Here is a 26,186-nt window from a genome sequence, read left to right as displayed (position 1 = left end):
CTGTGTAGCTTTGGAGCCTATCCTGACACTTGCTCTGGAGACCAGGCTGGCCTCAAACTCACAGAGATCCGCCTGCCTCTGCCTCCCAAGTGCTGGGATTAAAGGCGTGCACCACCAACGTCCGGCCGTTTTTCTTTTTCTTCTTCTTTCTTTTTTCTTTTTCTTTTTTTCACTGAAAATCTTTTTAACAGAATGCAGAGTCTAGATGAGCCTTGGACTGAAGAGGAGGGAGATGGCCCTGATCACCCATACTACAACAGTGTCCCCAGCAAGATGCCTCCTCCAGGGGGATTTCTTGATGCTCGATTGAAAGCCAGACCCCATGGTCCTGATGCAGCTCAGGTAAGTTTGGGGTTCTCTTCTTGGGTTAAAGATGAAACCCCATTTACATTTATCTTCTTCAGTGTTATTTCTGGCTGGTTTTCCACTTAGCTTTTGACACAATCCTTCACAGGCTTTTTCCCACTGATGTCACAAAGCACATGGCAAGCAGGGGGTTCGGTTTGACATTGCAGTGCACTGACCAAGTGCCTCAAAACCACCGTGCCACATCTGAGACAGGAGTGAAAGTAACCTAAGTCTTAGCGCCAATTCCACCATGCTGTGGTCTTAACGAGGGGATGGCAGGATTCCAGGCTTTTAAAAGGCCCATGATAATGTGGGTTCCCTGAAAAGAGTGGACCCGCCCCTGAAGGTGTGGGAATGTTGTGCATTTTTTTCCTATTTTGTTTATCCACCACTCTGTTCTAGTTTCATTTCTGTTGCTATGATAAAATACCCTGATGCTAACTGACTGAGGAGACAAAGTACTTATGCTAGCTTCTAGTACCAGGTTATAGTCCAACACTGTGGGGAAGTCCCAGGGCAGGAGCCTGAAGCAACAAGTCACGTCAGAAGCATAGTCAAGAGCAGAGAGATGAGATGTGTGCAAATTCTCCCATGCTTGCTTGTGCTCAGCTCGCTCCCTCCACTCTTACTCAGCTCAGGTCTCTCTGCCTAGGAAGTGGTGCAGCATTCAGTGGCCTGGACTTTCCACCTTAACTTACTTAAAAGGCCAAACCCCCTGTTAGCATTCCCACAGACCAACCGAATGTGGACAATCCCTCATTGAGACTCTCTTCCTAGGATGTGTTCAGCTGTCAATTAAAACAAACCATCTAGCTGTCCAACTCAAACACTCTTTAACTCAAAATTGCTTCCTAACACTATTATATCTCCATCTTTTATGGAAGCTTAAAAGATTTTTTCCCTCTCCTTTGTGGTCATATGCTTGTTGAGCTGAGTGACATAATAAGGATATAATAAGGTTATTGGTGCCAATAAAAATTTTAGGACAGCACTGACACCAAGACTCCAACACTGGAGCTTCCTGGTTCTCAGGGAGTGTGCTTCTCTGAGAGTGGATGGCTGCTGGGACAAGATCTTCTCTCTGGAGGAATTAAGGGGATCATGAAAACAAGGAGAGGGTTGTAGCATTAATGAGACTGGATTTTTTTTTTTTTTTTACAACCATGCACGCTTATCTGTCAATACAATGCCACTGTGAGGCAGGAATGGAAAGGTGGGTGTCAGAGAGGATGCATCAACCCCCAGAAGCCCCACCCACTATACCGTAGCTCACAAAGATGAGGAATGAGAAGATACTTCCTTCTTTCTGAGTATTGACATATGTCTCTAGTTTGCAGGGAAAGAGCAAACTTATTACCAGGGAAGACACTTAGGAGACACATTTGGTGAAGACTGGCAGCGAGCACCCACCAGGCAAGGTAAGAACACCCACCACGTGATGCACTGACTGTGGCCTTTCCGAATCCTGTGAGCAGGAGCGAGAGTCCCTGGAGACATCAGGAAAATGAACATTGGACAGGCACCGGAGACTCCATAGCTCAATATGTCCTAGCCTCATATGTGATTTCTCTTTTGGTTTTTAAGTTTCTTTTAGTGTTTGGTGATGCAAAGTCGTCTTGCTGTATAATTTGGACTGGCCTTGGGCTTGCAGTGATCCTCCTGCTGTAGCCTTCTGAGAACTGGATGACAAGCATGAGTCAACTCACTTGGCTTCAAGATCTTATTTGAAACCAGTAGATACGTTCTCCCAGAACAAACAAGAATTTATTCATCTATTTGCCAGTAGCCAACCTTTCTAAAGGAACATTAACAAGGTTTCTGCTACACAAGTGAAGCAGAGATGGTCATACACTGAAAGAGTGACCCAAACAGGTGTTCTTGGGCATCACTTTCCACATTACCTGTAGGTGACAAGACAGCTGAGACCCCCAGGCCCAGCCTCAGCACTCCTTTGGCTCACTGGGAGGTCACATTGAGGCAGTGTTAATCAATGCTCAGCTCCCAGGGTCCTAGAACACCAACATGGTGGGCCATATTGGGCAAGGCTTTTAACCACCAGTGCCCACCCAGGCCGGCAGATTCTTCTTTTTATTTTTTTGCCATGAAGGACTGGAAAGATCTTACCTGAGAGCTGGTACTGACAGGCTTAGAGAGAATTAACCATGAGTAAATGTTCTCACCTGCAAGCTTGAGGAGCTGCTCTGTGGAATTCTGGGTAACCCAGTCACAAAGGCTGGAACAGTGTTGCCATCTTAAGAGGTAACAGGGCTCACTTTTTTGGTGCAGGTTCCTTGGATATCTACAGCACTCCAGAAGGGAAAGCGCACATGGCTCTAGTAGGAGAGACACCAACCTATGTCAACACTCAGCCAGTCCCTCCCCATGTTTGGCCCACAGCAAGCAGCAGCACCGAGAGCAGCCCACGCAAGGACCTCTTTGACATGAGTAGGTGTCCATGCTCTCTCTACGCTGCTTTTTATCTGATATCCGTATCACTACTGGATTTTCTGCTGGACTTTGATTGGGTTCAAGTAAGATGTTGGGGGTTACACATCCTCTCTCTTAGGGAAACTGGTTTTCCTCTTGAAGACACAAATATACATGTTCATTTGCATATCAATTGGTTGTGCTAATTGTTGTATGATTTTAGAGGATATAGAGATGACTCGACCATGGTCAGAGAGCTCAGTCTATCAGCAAGGGCATTCAGATGAGAAATGGCTATATACCTTGTTTACAGTGTCTTCTCTCTGTCACCTCTCCTTCCCTCCCTCCTTCCCTCCCCTCCCTCCCTTTCTCCTTTCCTCCTTCCTGTCAGTCCTCCCCTTCTCTCCCCACTCCCTCTCTGCTTGCCCTTCCCTCCCTACCCCATCCATTTAATGGCTCTCATTTCCCCTCTCATTCTTCCTCCCGACCTCCTCCAGCATTTATCCAGTGCTCACCATGTGTCAAACATTTTTCCAATTACTGAAGAGATTCGGGAGCACTGAAACAGATGGCCTTACTCTGGTGGGGTTTAAACAACCAATCCCATGCATTCAGGGGGTGAGGCCGGCTCAGCAGTGAGCTGTACAGCAGGATGAAGGGAAAGGTAGGAACCCACCGGACTTGACAGTATCAGCTGACATTGTCATGTGGACTTGCTCTTTGATATACAGTGACAGACAGACGTGCCCTTCAGGAACTGAAATGCTATGAGTAGAAATTGTTAAGGAACTTGGAAAGTGTTTTGGAAGCTCATGAATATAAACATACATACATACATACATACATACATACATACATACATACATGCACATACATATGGAGAGAAAAAGAGAGAGAGAGAAGAGAGACAGAGAGGGAGGGAGGGAGAGAGAGGGAGGGAGAGAGAGGACTTTATGTATGTGGGTGGCTGTGCTTGTGTGAGTGTGCCTGTGTGCCTGTGTGCCTGTGTGCCTGTGTGTGTATGTGTAGACCATAGGCTAACCTTGAGTGTCACTCCACAAGAGCCATTTCTCTTGTTTTTGAAACAAGGCCGCTCACTTGGCCTGGAACTTGCTAGCTAGATTAGCCTGATTGGCCAGTAGCTCTGCCTGTCCACATAACCTCCTCATTGCTGGGATTGCAAGCACACACCTGCATGCCTCTTTTTTTTATGTTTATGTGTCTTGAGTGTTTTTGCCTGTACCGCATGCATGCCTGGTGGCTGTGGAGATCAGAAGAGGGTGTCAGATCCCATGGAAATGAAATTGAAGGAGGTTGTGAGCCATCGTGTGGGTTGGTAACTGAATCCAGGTCCCCGACAAGAGCAGCAATTACTCTTAACCACTGAGTTATCTCTCTAGCCTCATGGGCCTGACATAGGTTCTGGGGATCAAACCCATGCCCTTGTGCTTGGGAGGCAGATACTTTACCAGCTGAGCTAATCTCCCAGCCCCATATCTTAAACTCTCTGGCTTTAATCCTTTGAGAAGTTGATAGATGGAAGAGGGTTGGGAAGAACCGACCCTGACTGCCACTTGCTGGGCACTTACTACCTGATTTATGCACAGGGAGATTTGGTTCTTACTATCACCACCCCTACTCTGCGGAGAAGGAAAAGGAAAGTAGTAGTGGCTAAATAACCCGGACCCGTGCCAAAGGCAGCCCTGCCAATCCATCACTGATGTTCCCAGTGTCTTGTGAGGGTGAGGATAGACCCCGGCACTTTTTTGATGAGGCAACATTGCAGCTTCTGCAATTAGTTTCTCCTGGTCCACTGTGGCTTCACATACATGCAGAACTCCCACCAAACACTGTTGAGGGGCAGGGCTTGGAGGTAAATTATGGATCACATAATCCATTCTTTTCATTAAAAAAAATTGAAAACAGACCAAGAAGTGTAGGGTTGTTTTCCAAGCAGTGTCTTCAGCTTAGGCTTCAGGGTTTCTGTATTTCATTGTTTGTTTTTTATTTTGTTTTACTTTAAAACAAGTTATTTCTCTGTAGCCCTGGTTAGCGTGGTACTCACTCTATAGCTAAGGCTGGTCTTGAACTCTCAGCAGCCCTCTTGCTTTAGCCTCTCTAGTGCTGGAAATTACAGGCATGTGCCACTATACCTAACTTCTGCTAGAGTTCTTATAGTGTCTCTCAACTTCAGGCTGGAGGTTTTGGGGATGGGCAGACTGTTTTAACTGTTTAATTTAGTCAGTTTACCAGTGACTTTGGCTAGAGAGCCTAAAGAGAGCCTTGGCCGAGCTTTGAGGAAAATGAAGTCTAGAGCCCTCTTACTCCCACCCATTAATTTCTATTCTTGTTCTCAAAATAAGGGAAGTGACACTAGAAAGTAGACAACAGGTCAAAAAAATCACTGTCTGTTTAGAAGTATGGACGTTAAGTCTGTATATCCTGAAACACTGTTGCTAAATAGTAGTAGCGGTGGCAATGCTATTGATGATAGAGGTGGTGATGCTAATGATGATAGTGGTGGTGATACTGGCTATGTTAGTGATGAGGGTGATGCTGCTGGTGATATAAGTGATTAGGGAGGTGGTGCTGATGCTGGTGATGTTAGTGATGAGGGTAGTCTTAGTGATGATACTGCTGATGTTAGTATGATGGTGGTGCTGATGCTGGTGATGTTAGTGATGCTGGTAGTCTTAGTGATGATACTGCTGATGTCAGTTATGATGGTGGTGCTGATGCTGGTGATGTTAGTGATGCTGGTAGTCTTAGTGATGATACTGCTGATGTCAGTTATGATGGTGGTGTTGATGCTGGTGATGTTAGTGATGCTGGTAGTCTTAGTGATGATACTGCTGATGTTAGTTATGATGGTGGTGCTGATGTTGGTGATGTTAGTGATGAGGGTAGTCTTAGTGATGATACTGCTGATGTTAGTATGATGGTGGTGCTGGATGCTGGTGATGTTAGTGATGCTAGTGATGATACTGCTGATGTCAGTTATGATGGTGGTGCTGATGCTGGTGATGTTAGTGATGAGGGTGGTGGTGATGTCAATAACGGTGGTGATGCTGCTAGTGATGTTAATGTCTGTGGTGGTAATGGGCAGTGTGCCAGTGTTGGTAATGATAGTGATGATGGCTGATGGTGGAGATAGCAAGGTGGTGATGACACAGAAACTGAGCAGAGTACAGATTTTTAGTACTCCACAGAACCAGATTTTTAAAAGTAGGGTACAAGGAAAACCCAGGAATGGGGTGGGGGGTGATTCTGTTGGTAATGTGCTTGTTGCACAAGTACAGTGACCTGAGTTCGATACTCTAGAACCCATGTAAAAAGGCCAAGTGCTGCTGCACACATCTATAATCTTAGCCCTGGAAGGCAGAGACAAGAGCATGCCTAGGACTAGGTGGCCAGCCCAATGGAGCTCCAGGTTCAGTGAGGAACTCTGGCTCAAAGGATAAGGTGGAGAGCAACTGAAGAAGACACCCAGAACCAAAGCAATCTCTGGTCTGCACATGTATGCACACACACACACACACACACACACACACACACACACACACACACACACGCAAAGAGAGAGAGAATACCAAAAATTATCATTTTAGCTTTTATCCAATGGTTTTAAAATCACTTTTCTTCCCCACATTTGTAAAAGATTTAGTGATTCTCAAAAAAGATCTCATTTTACTTTGATATGCCCTCCTTTTTTTCCCCCATCCTTTCTTAACTTCTACCAGATTTGGCTTATTTGACATTATTCACTGAGTAGTTGTAGAGTTCTGATGGGTATCCCAGAAACAACATGGGACTCTGGGATGGAGCTTTGTTTAAGAGAGAACACTCCAGTTCTTGTTGTGCTTGCACTGATTCTAAATTCACAATGTTGACCCAATACTGCACACCTTTTTTCAGTGCTTTCACCATGCCCCTGTTGCCTGGAAAATCACACACTGGCATTTGATTAGATGTACTTAGTGAATTCTTTTGCCACCAATATATGCTGGTACTCACAGTGGTCTGAGCATTTGCTGGCATGCTATACAGCAAGAAGTCTGTTCCAGAGCAGATTAAGCCAAGTGTGATGTCAAGACTCAGATACCAGTGAAGGTCAAGGCAAAGTAGAACTCCTATCCTGGAGCAAGTCCACAAGGGGCGCTGGGGGTTTTGAAGGAAATCTGTGATGCATTGGGGGTTTTCATGGAATCAGAGTTTCATGGCATGTTTTTCCTTTGGTATTGACAGGTTTGTATACAGGGTTTTTGTCTTCTTTTTTAACTTTTTATTCTTTGTGGCTTACACACCATGTATCTTGATACCCTTCATCTCCCCATCCCTTAATATCCTTCCTCTCCCTTGTAACCTCCCCCTAAAATAAAGTAAGATTTAAGAGAAAAAGGTAGAAAAGAGAAAAAGGGAAATCTCATTGTAGAAGCTGCAGGGTGGTACAGTGAGTCACACAGTATACCATTTAGTTTATTTATCTTTGCTTTCAAGTGTTTATTACAAAAAGTCACTGGTCTGGTTCGAGGACTCTGGTTTCTGCTACACTATTGATGCTGGGCCCTCCCGGGGACTCCTCCTGGATACCCTGTTGTTGCAGCTTCCGGTCTGTAGGACCTACCCCTTCATGTGCTCCAGCAGATCATAGCTGGGGTGGATTTGGGGGTGGGCAAACTCATAGCCCCAGTTCTGGGCCTAGGTGGTTGCAGATGTCCCCCCTCCTCACCACCAAGGTGAGCTCTCCAGCATTGCTCCAGCTGGTTCACCCTATGTAGCAAGGGGCAATGGGCAGGGCCATTTCTCCTGCTTTCAGGCCCTCAGGGTCGACTCACCCACACCTACACCACCAGGGCCAGCTCTACTATGTTGGCCAGGTGAGGTGCAGTGTCCACTCTCCCGAGTGCTGTAGCTGGTGGGGGCAGGGCCAGCTCTCCAGATCTCATGACATCAGGGCCAGAACTCCCACCTGCTACAGGTGGCAAGGGGCCAGGGGTGGCATCTCTCCCTTGCCCACTCCATGTTATGGCTGATGAGGGGCAGGACCAGATCTTCCATGCTCACATTCTTGGCCACTCACCAGCGCCCCTGTCAACAGGATCAGCTCTACTGCGTTGCCCAGATGAGGTGCAGGGCTCATTCTCCTGAATATTACAGGTGGCAAGGGGCAAGGTAGGAAGGCACAACTTTCTTAAGGAGGCTGGATAACGGTTCAGAGAAGGTAGGTGGTGTGAAATGACAAGTTGTACCTGCCTCCTTGCAGTGTGCAACATTGAAATCCTTCTCTCCAGCTAGACAAAGCATGTGCACCAGGCACAACCCCCAGCTGTCTGGGAAGTAGACTCACCAGAGAGTCATGCCAAAATTTGGGCGGTGCATTTAAATTATGGTTCCGACTATCCGTCTCTGTTGCCAGCCTTCGTCAAGAGTTACATTTTAATTCTCATCTCTCACTCTATTTTTATTGCTCACTCTTCCGGGGATTGATTTGTTGCTGTCATATGCTGTTGACAGAGCCTTTTGAAGATGCTCTCAAGAACCAGCCCCTGGGGCCCGTGCTGAGCAAAGCAGCATCTGTGGAGTGCATCAGCCCCGTCTCACCCAGAGCCCCAGATGCCAAGACGCTGGAGGAGCTGGATGCTGAGCCCTGGTACCAAGGAGAGATGAGCAGGAAGGAGGCAGAGGCACTGCTGCAGGAAGATGGAGACTTCCTAGTCAGAAAGAGTACTACCAACCCTGGTTCCTTTGTCCTCACGGGCATGCACAATGGCCAGGCCAAGCACCTGCTGCTAGTGGACCCGGAAGGCACGGTGAGGCATAAGCAGGAACCTTCCAATAGGCTCATGACTACCTTAAACCATGGCTATCTTCTACTAGGCTTGCATGGGACCACATCCACACTGCCGCTTCTATCTACAAGTACCTTTCAGTGACAGGAGACTTTGGTGACAAGTGTTAGTGATCTGTGCAAGTTATAAAACTTGGAAAGTTATCAAAGCCCAGGCTAAAAGCTTTGGGCTTCATGCCCTTTAGGATAAAGAAATGTGGCCGGGGATGGTGGCTCAGTGGTTTAGAGTTCTACTGTTCCTACAGAGGACCTGTGTTTGGTTCCCAGCACCCACATTTGGTGGTGCACAACCCTCTCTAACACCAGCTTTGGGGAATCCTCTGCTCTCTTCCAGCCTCCACAGGCACCCATGCTCATGTGTGTACATACACACTGATAATTAAAAGTTTAAAAGTAAGTCTTCTGTTAAAAGATAATGGCTCAGTGGGTATTCGTCACTTTTCTATTGCTGTGATAAAATACCATGGCCAAAGTCAACTGAAGGGAGGCTTATTTTGTCTCACAGTTCTAGAGGGAGAGTCCGTGATGGCGGAGATGGCATGGCAGCTGCAGTGGGAAGCTGGCTGGTCACGTTTTGTCCACACAACAGGACACAGGGGGAGTGAACTGGAAGTGGGCTGAGGGTAGGCTCCCAGTGACGCACTTCCTCAGTGAGGCTGAACCCCCCCCCCCAAGGTTCCATAACCTCCCCAAGCAGCATCAGCAGATGTTCAAGTACATGGGCCTGTGGAGGACGTTTTTTCATTCAGACGCCTACAGCACACCAGCTTGAAGACCTGAGTCTTAGTCTCTAGGATCCACATAAACACCAGACATGGTAGCATCTGTAACCCTAAAGCCCTCACAGTGAGATGGGAGGCTGCCTTAGTTATGGCTACATTTGCTGTGATGAAACACCATGGCCAAAGAAACTTAGGGAGGGAGGAGTCTATTCAACTCACACTTACACAGCACTGCTCATCATCAAAGAAGTCAGGACAGGAACTCACACAGGGCAGGGACCTGGAGGCAGGAGCTGATGCAGAGGCCATAGAGGGGTGCTGCTTACTGGCTTGCTCCTCATGTCTTGCTCATCCTGCTTTCTTATGGAACCCAGGACCACCTGTCCAGGGATTGACCACCCACCATGGGCTGGGCCCTCCCCCATGGATTACAATTGAGAAAATGACTTACAGCCGGATCTTACGGAGGCCTTTCTCAATTGGAGTTCCTTCCTTCCCATAGCTGTAGCTTGTGTCAAGTTGACAGAAAGCAATGCAGCACAAAGGCAGAGGCCAGAAGCGTCCCTGAGGCTGGTGAGATGTGTGTAGTTGTGAACAATGAGAGATCCCAACAAGTCTCAGACCAGGCAGAAGATGAGAACTGACGCTCGAGGGTTCCTCTAACTGCACTTGCACACGGTACCATGTTCATACCATGCTCCCCCCCCCACAGGCAGGCATACACACACACACATACACACACTTATACACACATACACACACACACACATATACACACACATATATACACGCACACAGAGACACACACACATACACACATATACACACACATATACATGCACATACACATACACACACATATACACACATACATACACATACACACACATATACACACATATATACACGCACACAGAGACACACACACACACACATACACACACACACACAGAGGCACACACACACGTACACACACTTATACACACATATACACACACATATATACACACATATATACACGCACACAGAGGCACACACACACATACACACATACACACACATATATACACACATACATACACACACACACACACAGACACACACACAGACACACACACAATGAAGAAACAGGGAAACATTGACTTACTGTGTGGACCTTTAAAAAGTTATCTGTGTTTTATATTCTATAGAAAAAGAACCTCCATTTGGAAGTGAAACTTAAAATATAAAATACAAAGATGACTGTGAAGGAAAGACTTAGAAAAATAACACTTTTGGAGACTGGAGAGATGGCTGAGTGGTTAAGAGTACTTGTTGTTCCTACAGAGGACCTGAGTTCGATTCCCAGCACACACACATCAGATGTCATATAACTGCTGTAACTCTAGCCTCAGGGGCTCTGAGACCCTCTTCTGCACACATGAGTGCAAATACACACAGAGAGACACACAGGCACAGATACACAGACACACAGACACACACACACAGGCACACTCACAAGTATATAGACACAGGCACACACACACACACACAGGCACACTCACAAGTATATAGACACAGGCACACACACACACACACACACACACACACACATGCGCGTGCACGCACTACAGCAATATAGGAAGCATCATTCCTTCCTAAAATATTCATAGTGATCATGGAAGTTAAAGCTTACTGGATTTTCAATATTTAATCCAAGTAATTCCCAAACTGGAACCCCCAAGCTTTCCAATAGGCTAGAAAATGTCCTGGGCAGCAGGCAACCCCCATTAATTAGCTTCATATATTCCTGGTCAGAGAGGCACAGCCTCCTGACACTGAGCTGGTAGTCCAATTCTGTCTGAGTGATTCTGTGGTTCCTCTGACTTGCCCATCTGCCAATCAATAAGTGTATTTGACTTTACCCTGGGCATAGTCCAATAATTGCCAAGTTCAGTAAGTGCAATTTAATCAAATTAACCATTGAGCAAATGCCAGGGTTGTTATTTTAAAACCTCTTATCCAGTAAAAACAAAAAGTAAGGTAGAGTTACTTGACAGAATTAGATCAGTGATGTTTGGGAATGGAACCAGAGTGAGTGTTTGGTTAGACTGTGTTTGGGGACAGATGACAGTGTAGGGGTCACCTGGTGTGATTCAGGGGCCTGGACTGAGATGCCCACATACACAGCCCTTGGCACTTTTGAAGCATCTGTCTCTAAGGGGCAGCCATGCCCCCAAGTATGGAGCATAGTGATGAAGCGACTTCTCTGCTCGTCTTCCATGAAGGGTATTTTTCTTTTAAACATACACCTTCTCTGAGAAAACACCTATCATGTGTTTGTGGTTTTTAGAAGTTTGCAAACTTAATGTGTATATTATGTAGTGTGGTTATGTTCGACTGTGAGTGTGGGCATATACTTGGCATGTATGTATAGAGGTCAGAGGTCAACTTCATGTGCCAGTCCTCGCCTTCCACATTGCTTGAGAAGGGTCACTGGCTGTTTACCTCTGTGACCACCAAGCTAGCTGGCCCATGGCCTTTCAGGAGTTCCCTTGCCTCCACATCCCATCTTGCCTCAGGGAAACTGGGTGAGATTCCAGGTGTATGCAGCATCTCTGGCTTAAAGTGGGTTCTGGGGACCCAAACTCGGGTCCTCATGCTTGCACTGCACCTCCTGAGCCATCTCTCTAGCTCCAAAGATGTGGTTTTGAGATGGGACTGTTTCCTGCTTGGTTATCCAGTGTCTGTGTGTCATGCACACTCTCTGAGAGCCGCTTACTAAGCTCCCCGGAGAAGGTAGTGCCTGTGCTGTCACAGACCCTCATGCATGGTTTTCTCTGTACGGGGACAGTTTCTACAGGACAGGTGGCAGGAATGGGAGAGTCGGGGTCAGAGGGAATCTGAAGTTCACTAAACTTTATGATTGCTTCCCAGTTAGCAGCTGGAGGGGCACTCCTTCCTCTCTGCTCTTTCTTTATAGAGTCTGTCTGCCTCTGATGATCTGTGGGGTGACATCAAGGGGACATTTGTCGTCTGGTTGTCACTTTTTTAGATACATGCCACTAGCATGTGACCAGGCATCTCTTACAAGTTTGATGCTCTCTGCTAACATGTGGTTGATCATGACTTTCTTACTGGGCTTTTTTCTTGTTTCGTTTCATTTTTCAGCCATGGAATTTTTAAATGTATTCTTTTTACTTATTTTTTTCTTATTTGACAATTTGGTCTGTGTTTTTTTCTCAAAAAACAGAAGTGTCTTTCTTCAGAATGATTAAGCTGGATCCACGTTTCTCCACTTAGAGTCATGGTTTTGAGTTTTCTACTTTTCTTTACTCCCAGATCACAAAACACTATATTTTTATATTTGCTTCTTTTCACTCCACAGTTTTATAGGTCACAATTATTTACGATCTCTCTGAAGGGACTTTAAAATGCAGTAAGAAGTTGAGGACTAATATCTTTAAGTCTCTCTCTCTCTTTTTTTTTTTTTTTTTTTGAGACAGGGTTTCTCTGTGTAGCTTTGGAGCCTATCCTGGCACTCACTCTGGAGACCAGGCTGGCCTCGAACTCACAGAGATCCACCTGCCTCTGCCTCCCAAGTGCTGGGATTAAAGGCATGCGCCACCAACACCCGGCATCTTTAAGTCTCTAAAACAAGCCAGCTCATTTCCATGTAACTGTTTATGAAATGCTTTGTGCTTTCTGTGCCACACTGAGCTTCCTCCTACAGCACGCATGCTCTCTGTTTTGGGCTCTATTTCTGGACCTCAGTTATGTTCAGACTGACTGCTCATTGATCCCTGTGTTTTAATAGTGATGACTGTGAAGCTGTCCACATGACTTTAAGACTTAGCTGGGATAGACATAGGATGTGCCATAGCAGATTATTGTATCTTCTTGTATTTCACCCTTATGATTGTTAGTTTTGGATATTTTACACTATTAAGTTTTAATCCTCTTTTAGACTAAAAGGGGAATTGTAGGGAGACACCCTAGCCCCGCCCAATAGTCCCGGGACAGGTGCCAGGTGGACCCGGGACTCACCCATAAGGGCGTGGTGAAGGAAAGCCGGGGTGACATAGGGGAGCTTCTTAATGGCTGCACGCGGAGACCCTAGCCCATTCTCGCTGGCCTCGCTAGCTGGGTTCCTGTGACCTTGCTCTGGCCTGCGTTTTGCCCTGGTGCTTTCTTGAATAAAGAAATCTTACCATCACGGACTATAGTTCATCTTTATGCGCACGCCGTAATCATAAGACCTGACGCTGTGATTTCTTCCTCTTTTATTTACATAAACCATCTCTGCCATTCTTAGACATTTATCTTTTTGATTTGTATTTTATTTTAAAAATGATACAACAATTTATTAGTAACATGTCCTTTTATTATGCTTACTTATCATGTGTGCTTGAGCTATGTGGATTTCAGGAGTGTTAAATTGCTCATCTGATCTTGGTTTAATTTGGTGGGTGATGTATATCAAGAAGATTATCTATTTCTCTTAGACTTTCCAATCTGTTAGAGTGCAGGTTTGAAAGTGTGTCCTGATGATGCTCTGGATCCTCGGGGGTCTGTGGCCGTGTCTCCCCTGAACTCTGATTTGTTGATCTTCTCCTGCTACTTTTTAGATAATTTGGCTTAAGGTGTGCCAATCTTATGTTTTTTTTCAAAGAACCAACTCTTTGTTTCCTTGATGGTTTGTGTTGTTCTCCTGGTCTTTATTCTATTGATTGCAGCCCTCAGTTTGATTATTTGCTGCCTTTGACTCCTTTTGGACACTATTTCTTCTTTATGCTCTAGACCTTTCAGTTGTGCTGTTAAATTACTGATATGAGATCTCTCCATTTTTTTTTTAATGGAGGCATTCAGTACTGCGAACTTTAGTCCTCTCAGAACCACCTTCATTGTGTCCAAAGTCTGTATATGTTGTCTTTTTTTAAATTTATTTATTAGTTCTAGTTAGGGAACAGGCTTGTTTCGTATGTAAGTCCCTTCTCCCTCTCCCTCCCCTCACCCCCATCCCTCCTCCCCCACCCTCAGCCTACCCCCCACCCCATCCACCCACCACTCCCCAGGCAGGGTAGGGCCCTCAACGGGGGCTCTGCAAAGTCCACCAAATCTTCCTGTGCTGGTCCTGGGCCCTTCCCCATGTGTCCAGGGCCAGAGTGTAACCCTTCACATGGGATGGGCTCTCAAAGTCCCTTCTTGCACCAGGGAAAAATACTAATCCACCACCAGAGGCTCCCTGGAGTGCAGAGGCCTCCTTATTGACATCCATGTTCAGGGGTCTGGATCAGTCTTGTACTGGCCTCCCTGACAGCATCTGGGGTCGATGTGCTCTCCTTTGTTCAGGCCAACTGTTCCTGTGGGTTTCTCCAACCTGGTACAGACCCCTTCGCTCTTCATTCCTCCCTCTCTTCAACTAAATTCCTGATTTCAGCTCAGTGTATATCTGTGGATGTCTGTCTCTGCTTCCATCAGCCACTGGATGAGGGCTCTAGGATGGCATAAAGAGAAGTCATCAATCTCATTTTAGGGGAAGGGCTTTTAGGTTATCCTCTCCACCATTGCCTGGATTGTCAGATCGTGTCATCCTTGTAGGTATCTGGAGATCTCCCTAGTTCCAGATCTCTTCTCGGACCTATAGTGACTCCCTCTGATATGGTATCTCTCATCCTGCTCTCTTTCCTCTATTCTTCCCCCAACTCAATATTTCTGCCCCTCCATTTCCTCTCCTCTACTCCTCTTCTCTTGCTCTTATTGTGGCAGCTCCCTCTCCCCTACCCTCATGCTCCCAATTAGTTCAGGAGTTCATGCCACTTCCATTCCTGGGGACCATTTATCCCTTAGAGTTCTTCATGTTTCCTAGTTTCTTTGGTGAAGAGGATTATAGGCTGGTAATCCTTTGCTCTATGTCTAAAATTCATATATGAGTGAGTACATACCATGTTTGTCTTTTTGTGACTGGGTTACCTCACTCAGGATGGTTTCTTCTAGTTCCATCCATTTGCCTGCGAATTTCAAGATTCCATTGTTTTTTTTCTGCTGAGTAGTACTCCATTGTATAAATGTACTACATTTTCTCAATCCATTCTTCAGTTGAGGGGCATCTAGGTTGCTTCCAGGTTCTGGCTATTACAAACAATGCTGCTATGAACATGGTTGAACATATGTCCTTGTTGTATGAACATGCACTATTTGGATATATACCCAAGAGAGGAATGGCTGGATCTTGAGGTAGACTGATTCCCATTTTTCTGAGCAACCACCATACTGATTTCCAGAGTGGTCTTACAAGTTCTCACTCCCACCAGCAATGGAGGAGTGTTCCTTTTTCTCCACATCCTCTCCAGCATAGATTGTTATTGGTATTTTTGATTTTAGCCATTCTGACAGGTGTGAGGTGGTATCTCAGGGTTGTTTTGAGTTGCATTTCTCTGATGGCCAATGATTTTGAGCACTTTCTTAAGTGTCTTTCAGCCATTTCAGATTCCTCTGTTGAGAATTCTCTATTTAGTTCTGCATCCCACTTTTTAATTTCATTGTTTGGTGTTTTGGTGGCTAGCTTCTTGAGCTCCTTATATATTTTGGAAATCAGTCCTCTGTCAGATGTGGGATCGGTGAAGATCTTTTCCCATTCTGTGGGTGGTCGTTTTGTCCTACTGACTGTTTCCTTTGCCTTGCAGAAGCTTCTCAGTTTCAGGAGGTCCCATTTATTAATTGCAGACCTCAATGTCTGTGCTATTGGCGTAATGTTCAGGAAGCAGTCTCCTGTACCAATTTGTTCCCACTTTCTCTTCTAGAAGATTATCTATAAATATCTATTAGGTCTATTTGATTTATGACATCATTTAGCTCCATTATTTCTCTGTTTAGTTTTTGTCTAGATGACCTGTCTATTGGCAAGAGTAGGGTATTGAAGTCACCCACTATCACCATGTGTGGGTCAATAATATGTGATTTTAGCTATAGTAGTATTTCTTTTAAGAATATAGGTGACCTTGTATTTGGTGCATAAATGTCTAGAATTACAATGTCCTTTTGGTGGAGTTTTCCTTTGATGAGTATTAAGACTTCTTCTCTGTCTCTTTAGACTAGTTTTGGTTTGAAATCTATTTTGTCAAATATTGAAATGGCTACATCAGCTTGTTTCTTTGGTCTGTTTGCTTAGAATATCTTTTTCTAACCTTTTACTCTGAGGTGATGTTTATCCTTGATGGTAAGGTATGCATTGTAGGGTATTCTATTGCTGTGAAGAGACACCATGACCATGGAAACTCTTAAAAGGAGAACATTTAATTGGGGCTGTCTTACAGTTTTACAGGTTTAGTCCATTATCATCATGGTGGCAAGCATGGCAGTTTACAGACAGACATAGTACCGGAGAAAGAGATGAGATATGGATCTGCAGGCAGCAGGAAGAGAATATGCCACACTGGGCTTGGCTTGAGCATCTGAGACCCCTGAGTCTGCCCCTGGTGACACACATCCTTTAACAAAGTCACACCCACTCCAGCAAGGCCACACCTCCTAATAGTGCCATTCCCTGTGAGCCTATGGGGGCCATTTTTTTTTAAAACCACCACAGTATGTTTCTTGGATACAGTAGAAGGATGGGCCCTGTTTTTGTAACTAATCTGCTAGTCTGTATCTTTTTATTGGGGTATTGAATCCATTGATGTTGAGAGTTATCAATGAGTACTGTTTATTGATTCCTGTTATTGTATTTTGGTGGTGTGTGGGCTTCCAATCTCTTTTGATTTGCTAGTCTGAGATTATTTATTCCTTGTTTTCTTGAATGTGCTTGAAGTTTTCTTTTTGTGCCATGTGTAAAGCTGGATTTGTGGATAGATACTACTTAAATTTGATTTTGTCATGGAATGTCTTTCTCCATCTACTGTGAGTTAAAGTTTTGCTGGGTATAGTAGTCTGGGCTGGCATCTGTGGTCTCTGATTCTCTGTAGAACATCTATCCAGGTTCTTCTGACTTTTAGAATCTCCATTAAAATGTTGGATATTATTCTAATAGGTCTGCCTTTGTATGTTACTTGGTCCTTTGCTTCCACAGCTTTTAACATTCTTTCTTTGTTCTGTACATTTGGTGTTTTGATTATTGTGTGTTATGGGGAGTTTATTTTCTGGTCCAGTCTGTTTGGTGTTCAGGATTCTTCTTGTACCTTCATAGGCTCATCAGGTTACAGAAAATTTCTTTAATGATTTTTGTTGAAAATATTTTCTGCGCCTTTGACCTGGGTTTCTTATCTTTCCTCTATTCCTATCATTTGTAGATGTGTCCTTTTCATAGTATTTTAGATTTCCTGAATGCTTTGTGCCAGGAGTTTTTAGATTTAACATTTTATTTGGCAGAGGAATCCATTTCTTTTATTATCACCAATGCCTGGATTTTCTTTTTCATTTCTTGTATTGTTGGTGAGGCCTGCCTCTGAGGTTCTGATTGAGTTCTAGATTAGTCAGGGTTCTCTAGAGTCACAGAACTTATGGAATGAGTTCTTGTGTGTGTGTGTGTGTGTGTGTGTGTGTGTGTGTGTGTGTGTGTGTGTTTATATCATATAGGGAATTTGAAGCAGGTGCAGTCCAACTGACCCAACAACAATGGCTAGAATCTAGTGGTTGTTTAATCCCACAAGGCTGAATGACTCAGTTGGTCTTCAGTATGTGCTGGAATCCCAAAGAAGGAGGCTTTAAGCTACTGGAATGGATATGCTAGCAAGGCAAGGGCAAGCAGGCAAAGAGCAAAAACTTTCTTCTTTCATGTCCTTATACAGAAGGTGTGGCCCAAAGTAAGTGTGCATGTTCTTACCTCAAGATCCAGATCAGAGGTGAGTCTTCCTACCTCAAAGGTCCAGACTAGAAGTGGATTCACCTTCTTCAAACCAAGCAGAATATCTTTCATAGGTGTACCCTCCATTTCTGGATTTGTAGTTCATCCCAGATATAGTTAAGTTGGTTTCCCTGGTGCTTATCTGTCAGCATGAGGACCTCGTGCCCTCTACAGGTGTGTGAGTGTGCATATGTGACACTACTAATATCTATGGTGAAGTTTTACAGGTGTAGAACCACAAGCAAGATTACCTAATTAGAAGCATCCCAGAGTTCTTTCTTCCTTCATAGGACTTGCAGCAAACCAGTTGTTATAAAAAAGAAAATAGAGAAAAACCTTCAAGAATTCTTTGAGAATATAAATATTTCACTTGAAACACTGGTATTTAAAAACATGAAACGTTAAAAAAAAAGTCTAGCTGAGTTTGTCATCACAAAGGACAAAGATGACAAAATGTATTTGCTAAGTCTTTATACCAAAGAATTTTAAAAGGCATGTCCTGTGTGTTGACATCCATAGGCAAGAACAGGCAGTAATGGATTAATGACCTCACACTGGTGCTCTGCTCTCTGTTTCTACTCTTACACAATCCAGAATTCCCTGCCTAGGGAACAGTGCTGCCCACAGTGGGTGGGTCCGCCCACATCAATTATCATAATCAGGATAATCACCCAAAGACATGCCCACAGGCTAACCTGATCTAACAATCCCTCCTTTTCCCAGGTGACTTCGGATTGTGTCAAGTGAACAGCTGAAACCAATCATTACACCCTACTAACAATATTTTATTATATTTTACAAGCCAGTATCAAGGTGTGCAGAAAATGGAATTGTGATAAGGTTTTATCGGGAGCTGATTCCCAAGGTTGTGCTGTCATATAGTTTTAATTCTGGAGCACAATCTGCAGGACCATCAGGAAGGCTTGTTAAGTCATACCCACTGCCGACTATTCTTTTGGGGGGCTTTTAGCTGGATCTGATTATCCGGCTTAATTGATCCTACAGAGGATAACGTTAGTTGAAAAGGAGATGGAAATGAAAGACTTAATTAAAAATGTAAAGTTGCCTCCTCGCTGCGAGGACACTGAAACAGACGAGGAACACGTTCTCTTCAATATTTATTCATCTGATTTTCATGGTAATTGGCTGGTCCCTGACTATAAAGGGGGAAGCTTGGCAAGTCAGATTACTCAGAGAAAGAAGGATGCAAAAAAAAAACCGGTCTGAGTCTAAATTTACTCCGGCGTCTAGCAGCCTCTGAGCTCTCTCGCTGTGCACTGAGGTCACTGGGAAACCAGAGGAAGCCACCCAACGCAGGCTGAACCTCTGTGGTGGGGTGCTGAAGAAAGGAACTCTAAAATAGCACGGAAGAGGCTGGCAGAGGCTGTGGGCGGGGCCTCAGAGATGGATCTTTCCGCACCTGAATCATTCTGTCAGCCCGCCTGTGTCTAAAATTATCTCCCGAGTCACTCATGGTTGATTCATCCTTTTGGCCAAGCAGAGCCAGCAAGGTGGGGTGGACACCATGCTTGCGTTAGGAGAAACCATTATTGCTTAAGTGTCCAGGCCCTCTGTGGGCTGGACGAATGGAGCCTCTGGCATGTCTCAGAGCACACACTAGGGCGTTTACTTACCAAATCGCTCTATAGTGGCATCACTTCCACAGTCTCTAGGGCTTTCTGTGTCTACTTGTTCTCTGACACCTGTACTAGATCACCTGTGTGTGTAGTCTTTCATCCCTGCAGCCTGGGCTGTGAGACCCCAGTTCACCTGGCACCAATTTTGTCTTTATTTTGTATTGATTTTCCAGGAAGGAAAAGAATAGGAATTACGGAAAGGGAGAAGTATTTTAAATATTTTGTGGCATATTCCCATTTGACCCCTTGCTTATAATACCACCAGAGTGCGTCTCTGTTATTAAGAACATTAAAAGGGAATTTTCTGGAAAGCTGCAGGAGTGAAAACTCACCTTTCCCTCAGGGTCCTGCTTCTTCAGAGCATTTCCTAAGCTTATCAACATCATCTCTCTGTGGCATGCAGGCATGTGTTTATACACTTTTACAAATTCTAGATTTAATTTCTAAAAGAGTTGTTATCCCGAATTATTTTTTCATAGTTTGCTTTAATGGATGTAGTAATTGTTTTGTTTTTTTAATGTTATGGATGTGAGTTGATTTTTTTTTTTGTGGCTTCTGATTTATCTTCTGAGGTGGAATTGGTCTGTTCTCTTTGTGATGTGGTGTTTTTCGGGTGTGCTCATGGTGGTGTCTAGGAACAGGATGCTGTGTTGGTTGGTGTCCTTGTCATGTCTCTTTCCCTGGATCTGTCCCTGACATTGGGGCGCAGCAGGGAGCATCTGATGCCTGAGAGGACTGAAGCCCATGGAGTAGGGTGTCTGACCCACAGAAGGGGAAGAGATTTGGATTTCAGCGCCTCTCAGAAGCTCCTTATCTGGGGACACTGTTGTTCTCTATAGACAGGTGTGTTTCACTTCGCTAGGCACTTATCTCCTGCCTTCTTCTCTGAAGGCATAAGCAAACAAAGATGAACAGTTGGGGGACTGGAGCTGTGTATTCCATGTCTAGTGCCCTTGCTACTGGCAATGAAAGCGGCGCTAGATGCAGAAGGAATGGACTGAAGGTCAGTAGAGGTCTCCATGCAGACCAGAGGAGGTCCTGAGGTTCTGGGTTGAGTTTGTTCTCTGGGCAACAATTCCCACCACACTGGGAAAGTCTGTGAACATCTGCTGCTGTGAAGCCCAGGCCAGAAATGGCCTGTGTCCTCAACTGTCTATCATTGGGATATGCCACCAAGTCACAAGGAAAGCTGTAAGAAGGCCATCGTTGCCCAGAACCCTGTGCCCCTACCTTGTGTCCCAGGCCAACACAGTGTTGGGCATCTTCTTCCCAGCTTCTGGCCTCCACAGGCACTGTCAGGTGCTAGGTCAACACTAGGCAAGTTCTTGCCTTTGGAGGCCCAGTTCTGACTAGACTGCATGTCATCCTTGCTGAGGGTGGCAAGGACTGGTCCTTCTGCTTGACACAATGGCCTAAGGCTTTAGCTTAGTTTTCTGGGTGATGGCTCTCACTGGGACTATGCTTAGATCACTATAAAGAAATACAGAAATGAAGGTGACACCCACCATGGTGTGTAAGTCACCCCTGGCCCTGGTCTAGTGGGACTTCCCTGTCAATGAAGGTCCTGGGTGGGAAGGACCATTTAGCCATCCTTCTTTGGTACAACCATGGAGCTCTTGGAGTGCTATGGGCCTGCCTGTCTCTGCCTCTTCCTGGGCTGCACATTGTGGCATCCATGTAGAGTTCTGAGTGATAGAGCTGCTGTCCAGGAACAAAGTCTTTCCAGACACCACATCATGTTGAAGGAAAATTTCAAGTTCCCTATCATTGTGTATTTATGGACACAAGGGGGCGATAAAGGCACAGGTTCTACCTCATGGATTCTGGAGGTGCCTCACCTGGGAGCATTTTTAGACAGGCTGGCATCCTGCCTTAACTCTTCCCTAGGAGAGCCTGGCTACAGGGAGAGGCCACTTCCTTTTCTCCAGTTGGATTCTGAGCTTGTGGAGTTTCACAAAGGTAGAGGTCAGTTGTGTTCCCTGTGGGCTTCCCTGTGTGTGGATCTGATACTCTTTGATGACAGAAAGTGTGGTGGGAGACAGCTCGGGAGACACTGTGGGCAGTGGTCTTGGCTTCCCCACTGTTCACAGAAAACTGAAGGTTTCTCTGTGGTTTCTTCTGCCACTGGCCAGATGGCACTCCAATCTCAGAGGCCTCACAGAGACAGGACACCTTCTAAGGTCTTCTGGACTCCCACAGATGGGGTAAGGCCTGCAGTAGGGTTTTGTGGGGAACAGAGAGTGAAGACAGTTATCTTCTTGGGATGAGAGATTGGTGTTGTCTCCAGCCACAGAACCCCTGAGACACCATTTCAAGGTGGAACTGCCTGTGACAGGATCTTCTACGGCTAGCTGTGACTTTAGAGAAAACTGTACTGAGTGCTTAGTGTTATGATAAATGTTACAATAAATCTTTCTGCCAAAAGCAGCTGAGCCCCACTGCCACGTGTAAGCTTTACGCCAGCCACCTGCCCAAGTTAGGCCCAAATGAATACACAGAGAGACTTGTATTAGTTACAATGCTGCTTGGCCAATGACTAGGATTCTCATCTGTTAGCTCAGTATCAATTATCATACATCTATATATTTTATAAGACTTACCTTATCATTAGCCCCTCATTAGCCCCTTATCAGACGCCTTATTGGCGTCCCTCCTAGCTGGTGGATCACATCGTGCCGCTGGAGCAGGAGCCGAGGGGAAAGAGCTCTCCTTTTTCCTCTTCTTAAATATGAGTCTCCTTGCTATGTCACTTCCTGTCTGGAACACCATTTCTCTACTACATTTCCCAGAATCCTCTTTGACTCCTAGTCCAGCCTAACCTGCTGTCACATTGGCCAAGCAAGTACTTTATTTATAAACATACACAGAAGTATTTCCCCCATCATCCTAGAATCTTCTTGCCATTGTCTCCAGATAGCAGGAGAGCAACTGTGACCATGGTGTTATAAATGCCAGGGAGAACAGCAGGTTTTGTAGAAAAGGGAAACTGAGGTAGGATTCCCCTTTGTTAGGAGAGAGACCATTGGTCCAGAGGCAGTGGAATGAGGTCCCGAAGGGAGAGAGAACCTCCAAAACCTCTAAGGGAGCTGCATCAGAAGACAAGCTACCACATACAGCAGCATGAAGGAATCATGAAGAAAGGACCCTTCGATTCCCAAGGACAATGGGGGTTTCTGAGTCTCATAGGATTTCAGTGTGGGGTACAGAGGTAAGCTCTATACCAAGGCCTAGTTTGGCCTGGTCTACATGCCAGGCATGAGAAGACAAGAAAGCACAGTAGTGGATCTTGGAACCAATTTTCTTTGGACACCAAGAGACCACTGTATTTCCTCTATCTATCTATCTATCTATCTATCTATCTATCTATCTATCTATCTATCCATCATCTTTCTCTCTATCTACCTATTATCTACTATCTATCAAATCATCCATCTATCTACCTACCTATCAATCTACTTATCTATCAATCATCTATCTATCTATCTATCTATCTATCTATCTATCTATCTATCTGTCTATCTATCTATCTCTTAACAACTTGAAATAGATGACCTTTACCAGTTCCTTCTTGACTTCTGGCACATTTGGTCGCACCGAACCTTCCTTCCACTCCTTGGGAAGGGAAGACCTATGAATCTGAAACTCCTTTTGTCATAGAGAATTGAAGGTAGTAGAGTATCTTCTTTCTCCTAATGCTTTGCCTCTCTAAGGTTTCATCATTGCTGCCCCTGGCCTTGAGCCATTCTCCTAATAACCCCTTCTGAAGGGTCATCTCCTGTAGGCTTCCTCTGTGAACTTGACATTATTTTCTTTTATCCTACCCTGTAGTTGTCTACATTTTTTTCCTGTATCATCTTCTAAGAGTTTCATGATTTTCTATTTCAATACATTTGAATTAATGTTTGAATGGATATAAGGTCTTTGTTTTTTTTTCACATGGATGTCCAATTGTTCTAGGACCATCTGTTAGAAAGAAACACTGTATTTTTTCAATGCATGACTTTATCTGTCATTAATATTTAGTTGTCATTATCTGGTGGGAACTTCCTATTCTGTTCTATGAAGGTATTTGTCTGTCCCTCATTGTCTTGATTCCTGCAGCTCTATACTAAGTCCTGAAGCAGTGACAATTTTCCATATTTGTTTTTTTTTTTTCTTTCAGAGTCCAGAGTGCCAAATGTTAGACCATGGAACCAACCCCATTCTTTTCTTTCAGTATTTTGCTGACTACCCTGGATCTTTCTCTTCTCCACATAAACTTTAGGAAAAAATATTGATAGCAACAAATTACTTTGCAAAGACTTTGATTGAAATTATATGGAATCTCGAGACCAGGTTGGAAATAACTGAGATTGTGACCTATGGTTTGGCTATCCATGAACATAGACTATCTTCTCTTTTCATTGAATTCTTTGTTTACTTTTCTTTTTCCATCAGGCTTTTGTAGCTTTCTTTGATATAAGTTGCATATACTTCAATACTTTTATACCTAAATATTTCATTGAATACATGAGTATTCAACTTTTTTGTTTTGTTTTGTTTTTTTGAGACAGGTTTTCTCTGTGGCTTTGGATGCTGTCCTGGAACTAGCTCTTGTAGACCAGGCTGGTCTCGAACTTGATCTCACAGAGATCCACCTGCCTCTGCCTCCTGAGTGCTGGGATTAAAGGCGTGTGCCACCAAGGCCCGGCTGAGTATTCAACTTTTTAATGTCAATGTAATTGGCATTTTGTTTTAAATTTCAAATTATGTAGTCATTGCTAGGATATAAGAAAGTGATTGACTTAAATTTTTTATTTACTTATTGTTATTAGGTGTGGTGTGTGTGTAATACATACTATGGTTCCCCATGCGGAAGTCAGAGGCCAGCTCTGTGGAGTTAGTTCTCTTTTTCCGCTTTCACAAGGGTTCTAGGGTTTGAACTCGGGTTGCCTTTACCCACTGAGCCATCTCCCTGGCCTGTGATTGGCTTTTGCATATTAACTTTGGATCTTGGAAATTTATTTTAATTGTGTATTAGATCAAGAATAGTTTTCATTTTGGTATCTACATTATCACAGTCATGCAGGAGTCTGTAAACAAAGGTAAGGTTTTGTTTTCCTTCCTAGACTGTATTTTATTGTGTTTTCTTGTTTTCATTAGCTGGGACTTCTGTTGTCCCAGTGAAGCGAAGGAGAGAAGGAATGAGGTAGGCAGTGTCCACAGGGCAGTGGATTGGTGAAGCACACTAAACTGACTAGCTGCTGTCGGTGGCCAAGGTCTATGCAGAAATCATCTCTCACGCATGGCAAGCCCTTGGGTCCAGGAAGCCTGCTCTTCCCCTTGCCTTCTCTGGGCAGAGATGGATGGTTCAGATAGCTCTACCACAATGTGTTCTTTCTTTTCTTCATGTGACACCTGCTCAACCTCACCTTATTTCATCCTCCTCACAGATCCGGACCAAGGACCGGGTCTTCGACAGCATCAGTCACCTCATCAACTACCATCTTGAGAGCAGCCTGCCCATCGTCTCTGCTGGTAGTGAGCTTTGCCTCCAGCAACCAGTGGAGAGGAAACACTGAGCTGGTCCAGCACCCTCCCCATGCCTTGTGCCAGGTCAGGAGGACCTGGGCTCCACTGCTCTCAGCCTATGGGACCTGGGGCAGCTGTCTGTGGGCTCATCACCTTCCTCAAAAGTGCCCCCCCAAGGTTTCCTTCAAGTTCAAATTTATAAACACATTCTACACATCTCAGATGCATATTACAGGTGTATATACCCACACATCCTGTATAAATGGCCCCTATATTTATATTTTTTAAGACTAAGAAAGATGGGAGACTAATGCTCTATGCTGTGTGTTTCTAGTGATTGGCAAATTTGACTGTAGCTGTTCAGGCAAAAATTTTAATTCAGCTGACCTACTGGGAAATTTTGCTAGGAAGCTGTAACCTGTAGTTCTATATAATAAGCACAATATGGGGTGAACACAGGTGAGCTGGCAGCTCCAGGACAAACAGACTCATGACAGACTATGGCAGTATGCTGCCCAAACATCTGCCCCTGCCTCTGCCCCTGCCCCTGCCCCTGCCCCTGCCCCTGCCCCTGGAACTCCATGTGAGTGCTGGTTCTGGGCTGTAGTTCTACTCCCAGACGGAGGTGCCTCCTCTGGGTGTGGCGTGCTGCCTTCTGTGCCCCTGGATATGTGCCATGTTAGTGGGCTTCCTGTCACGTGATGACCCACAAAAGCCCCACTCCAAAGCAGGTGGTACTCTGCCTCTTTCTGGGGGTCATGTGTCAGGACCTATGTTGTTTGGGTCATGGGGACCTATTACCTTTGACTCCCAGTTGTGTGTGTGTGGGGGGGGAGGTTGGGGCATTCATTTGAGGAAAAATATGGTACAAA

General features: G+C 44.8%; 1 protein-coding gene across 1 annotated transcript in view; it reads left to right on the top strand.

Annotated features, from left to right (window-relative positions):
- Nucleotides 1-25,364, top strand: part of Shc3 (SHC adaptor protein 3) — a 135,115-nt gene extending 109,751 nt beyond the window's left edge. Inside the window, exons 8-12 of the mRNA XM_027409914.2 lie at nucleotides 192-342; nucleotides 1,679-1,766; nucleotides 2,635-2,793; nucleotides 8,290-8,585; nucleotides 25,236-25,364. Of these exons, the coding sequence (XP_027265715.1) occupies nucleotides 192-342; nucleotides 1,679-1,766; nucleotides 2,635-2,793; nucleotides 8,290-8,585; nucleotides 25,236-25,364 (823 nt within the window). The remainder of the gene's footprint in view (nucleotides 1-191; nucleotides 343-1,678; nucleotides 1,767-2,634; nucleotides 2,794-8,289; nucleotides 8,586-25,235) is intronic.
- The last annotated feature ends 822 nt before the right edge of the window (nucleotides 25,365-26,186 follow it).

The sequence above is a fragment of the Cricetulus griseus genome, chromosome 3, assembly GCF_003668045.3.
Source record: "Cricetulus griseus strain 17A/GY chromosome 3, alternate assembly CriGri-PICRH-1.0, whole genome shotgun sequence".
Classification (NCBI taxonomy): Eukaryota; Metazoa; Chordata; class Mammalia; order Rodentia; family Cricetidae; genus Cricetulus; species Cricetulus griseus.
Note: the sequence above shows the minus strand (reverse complement) of the source record. Positions and strands in the feature narration are given on the sequence as shown.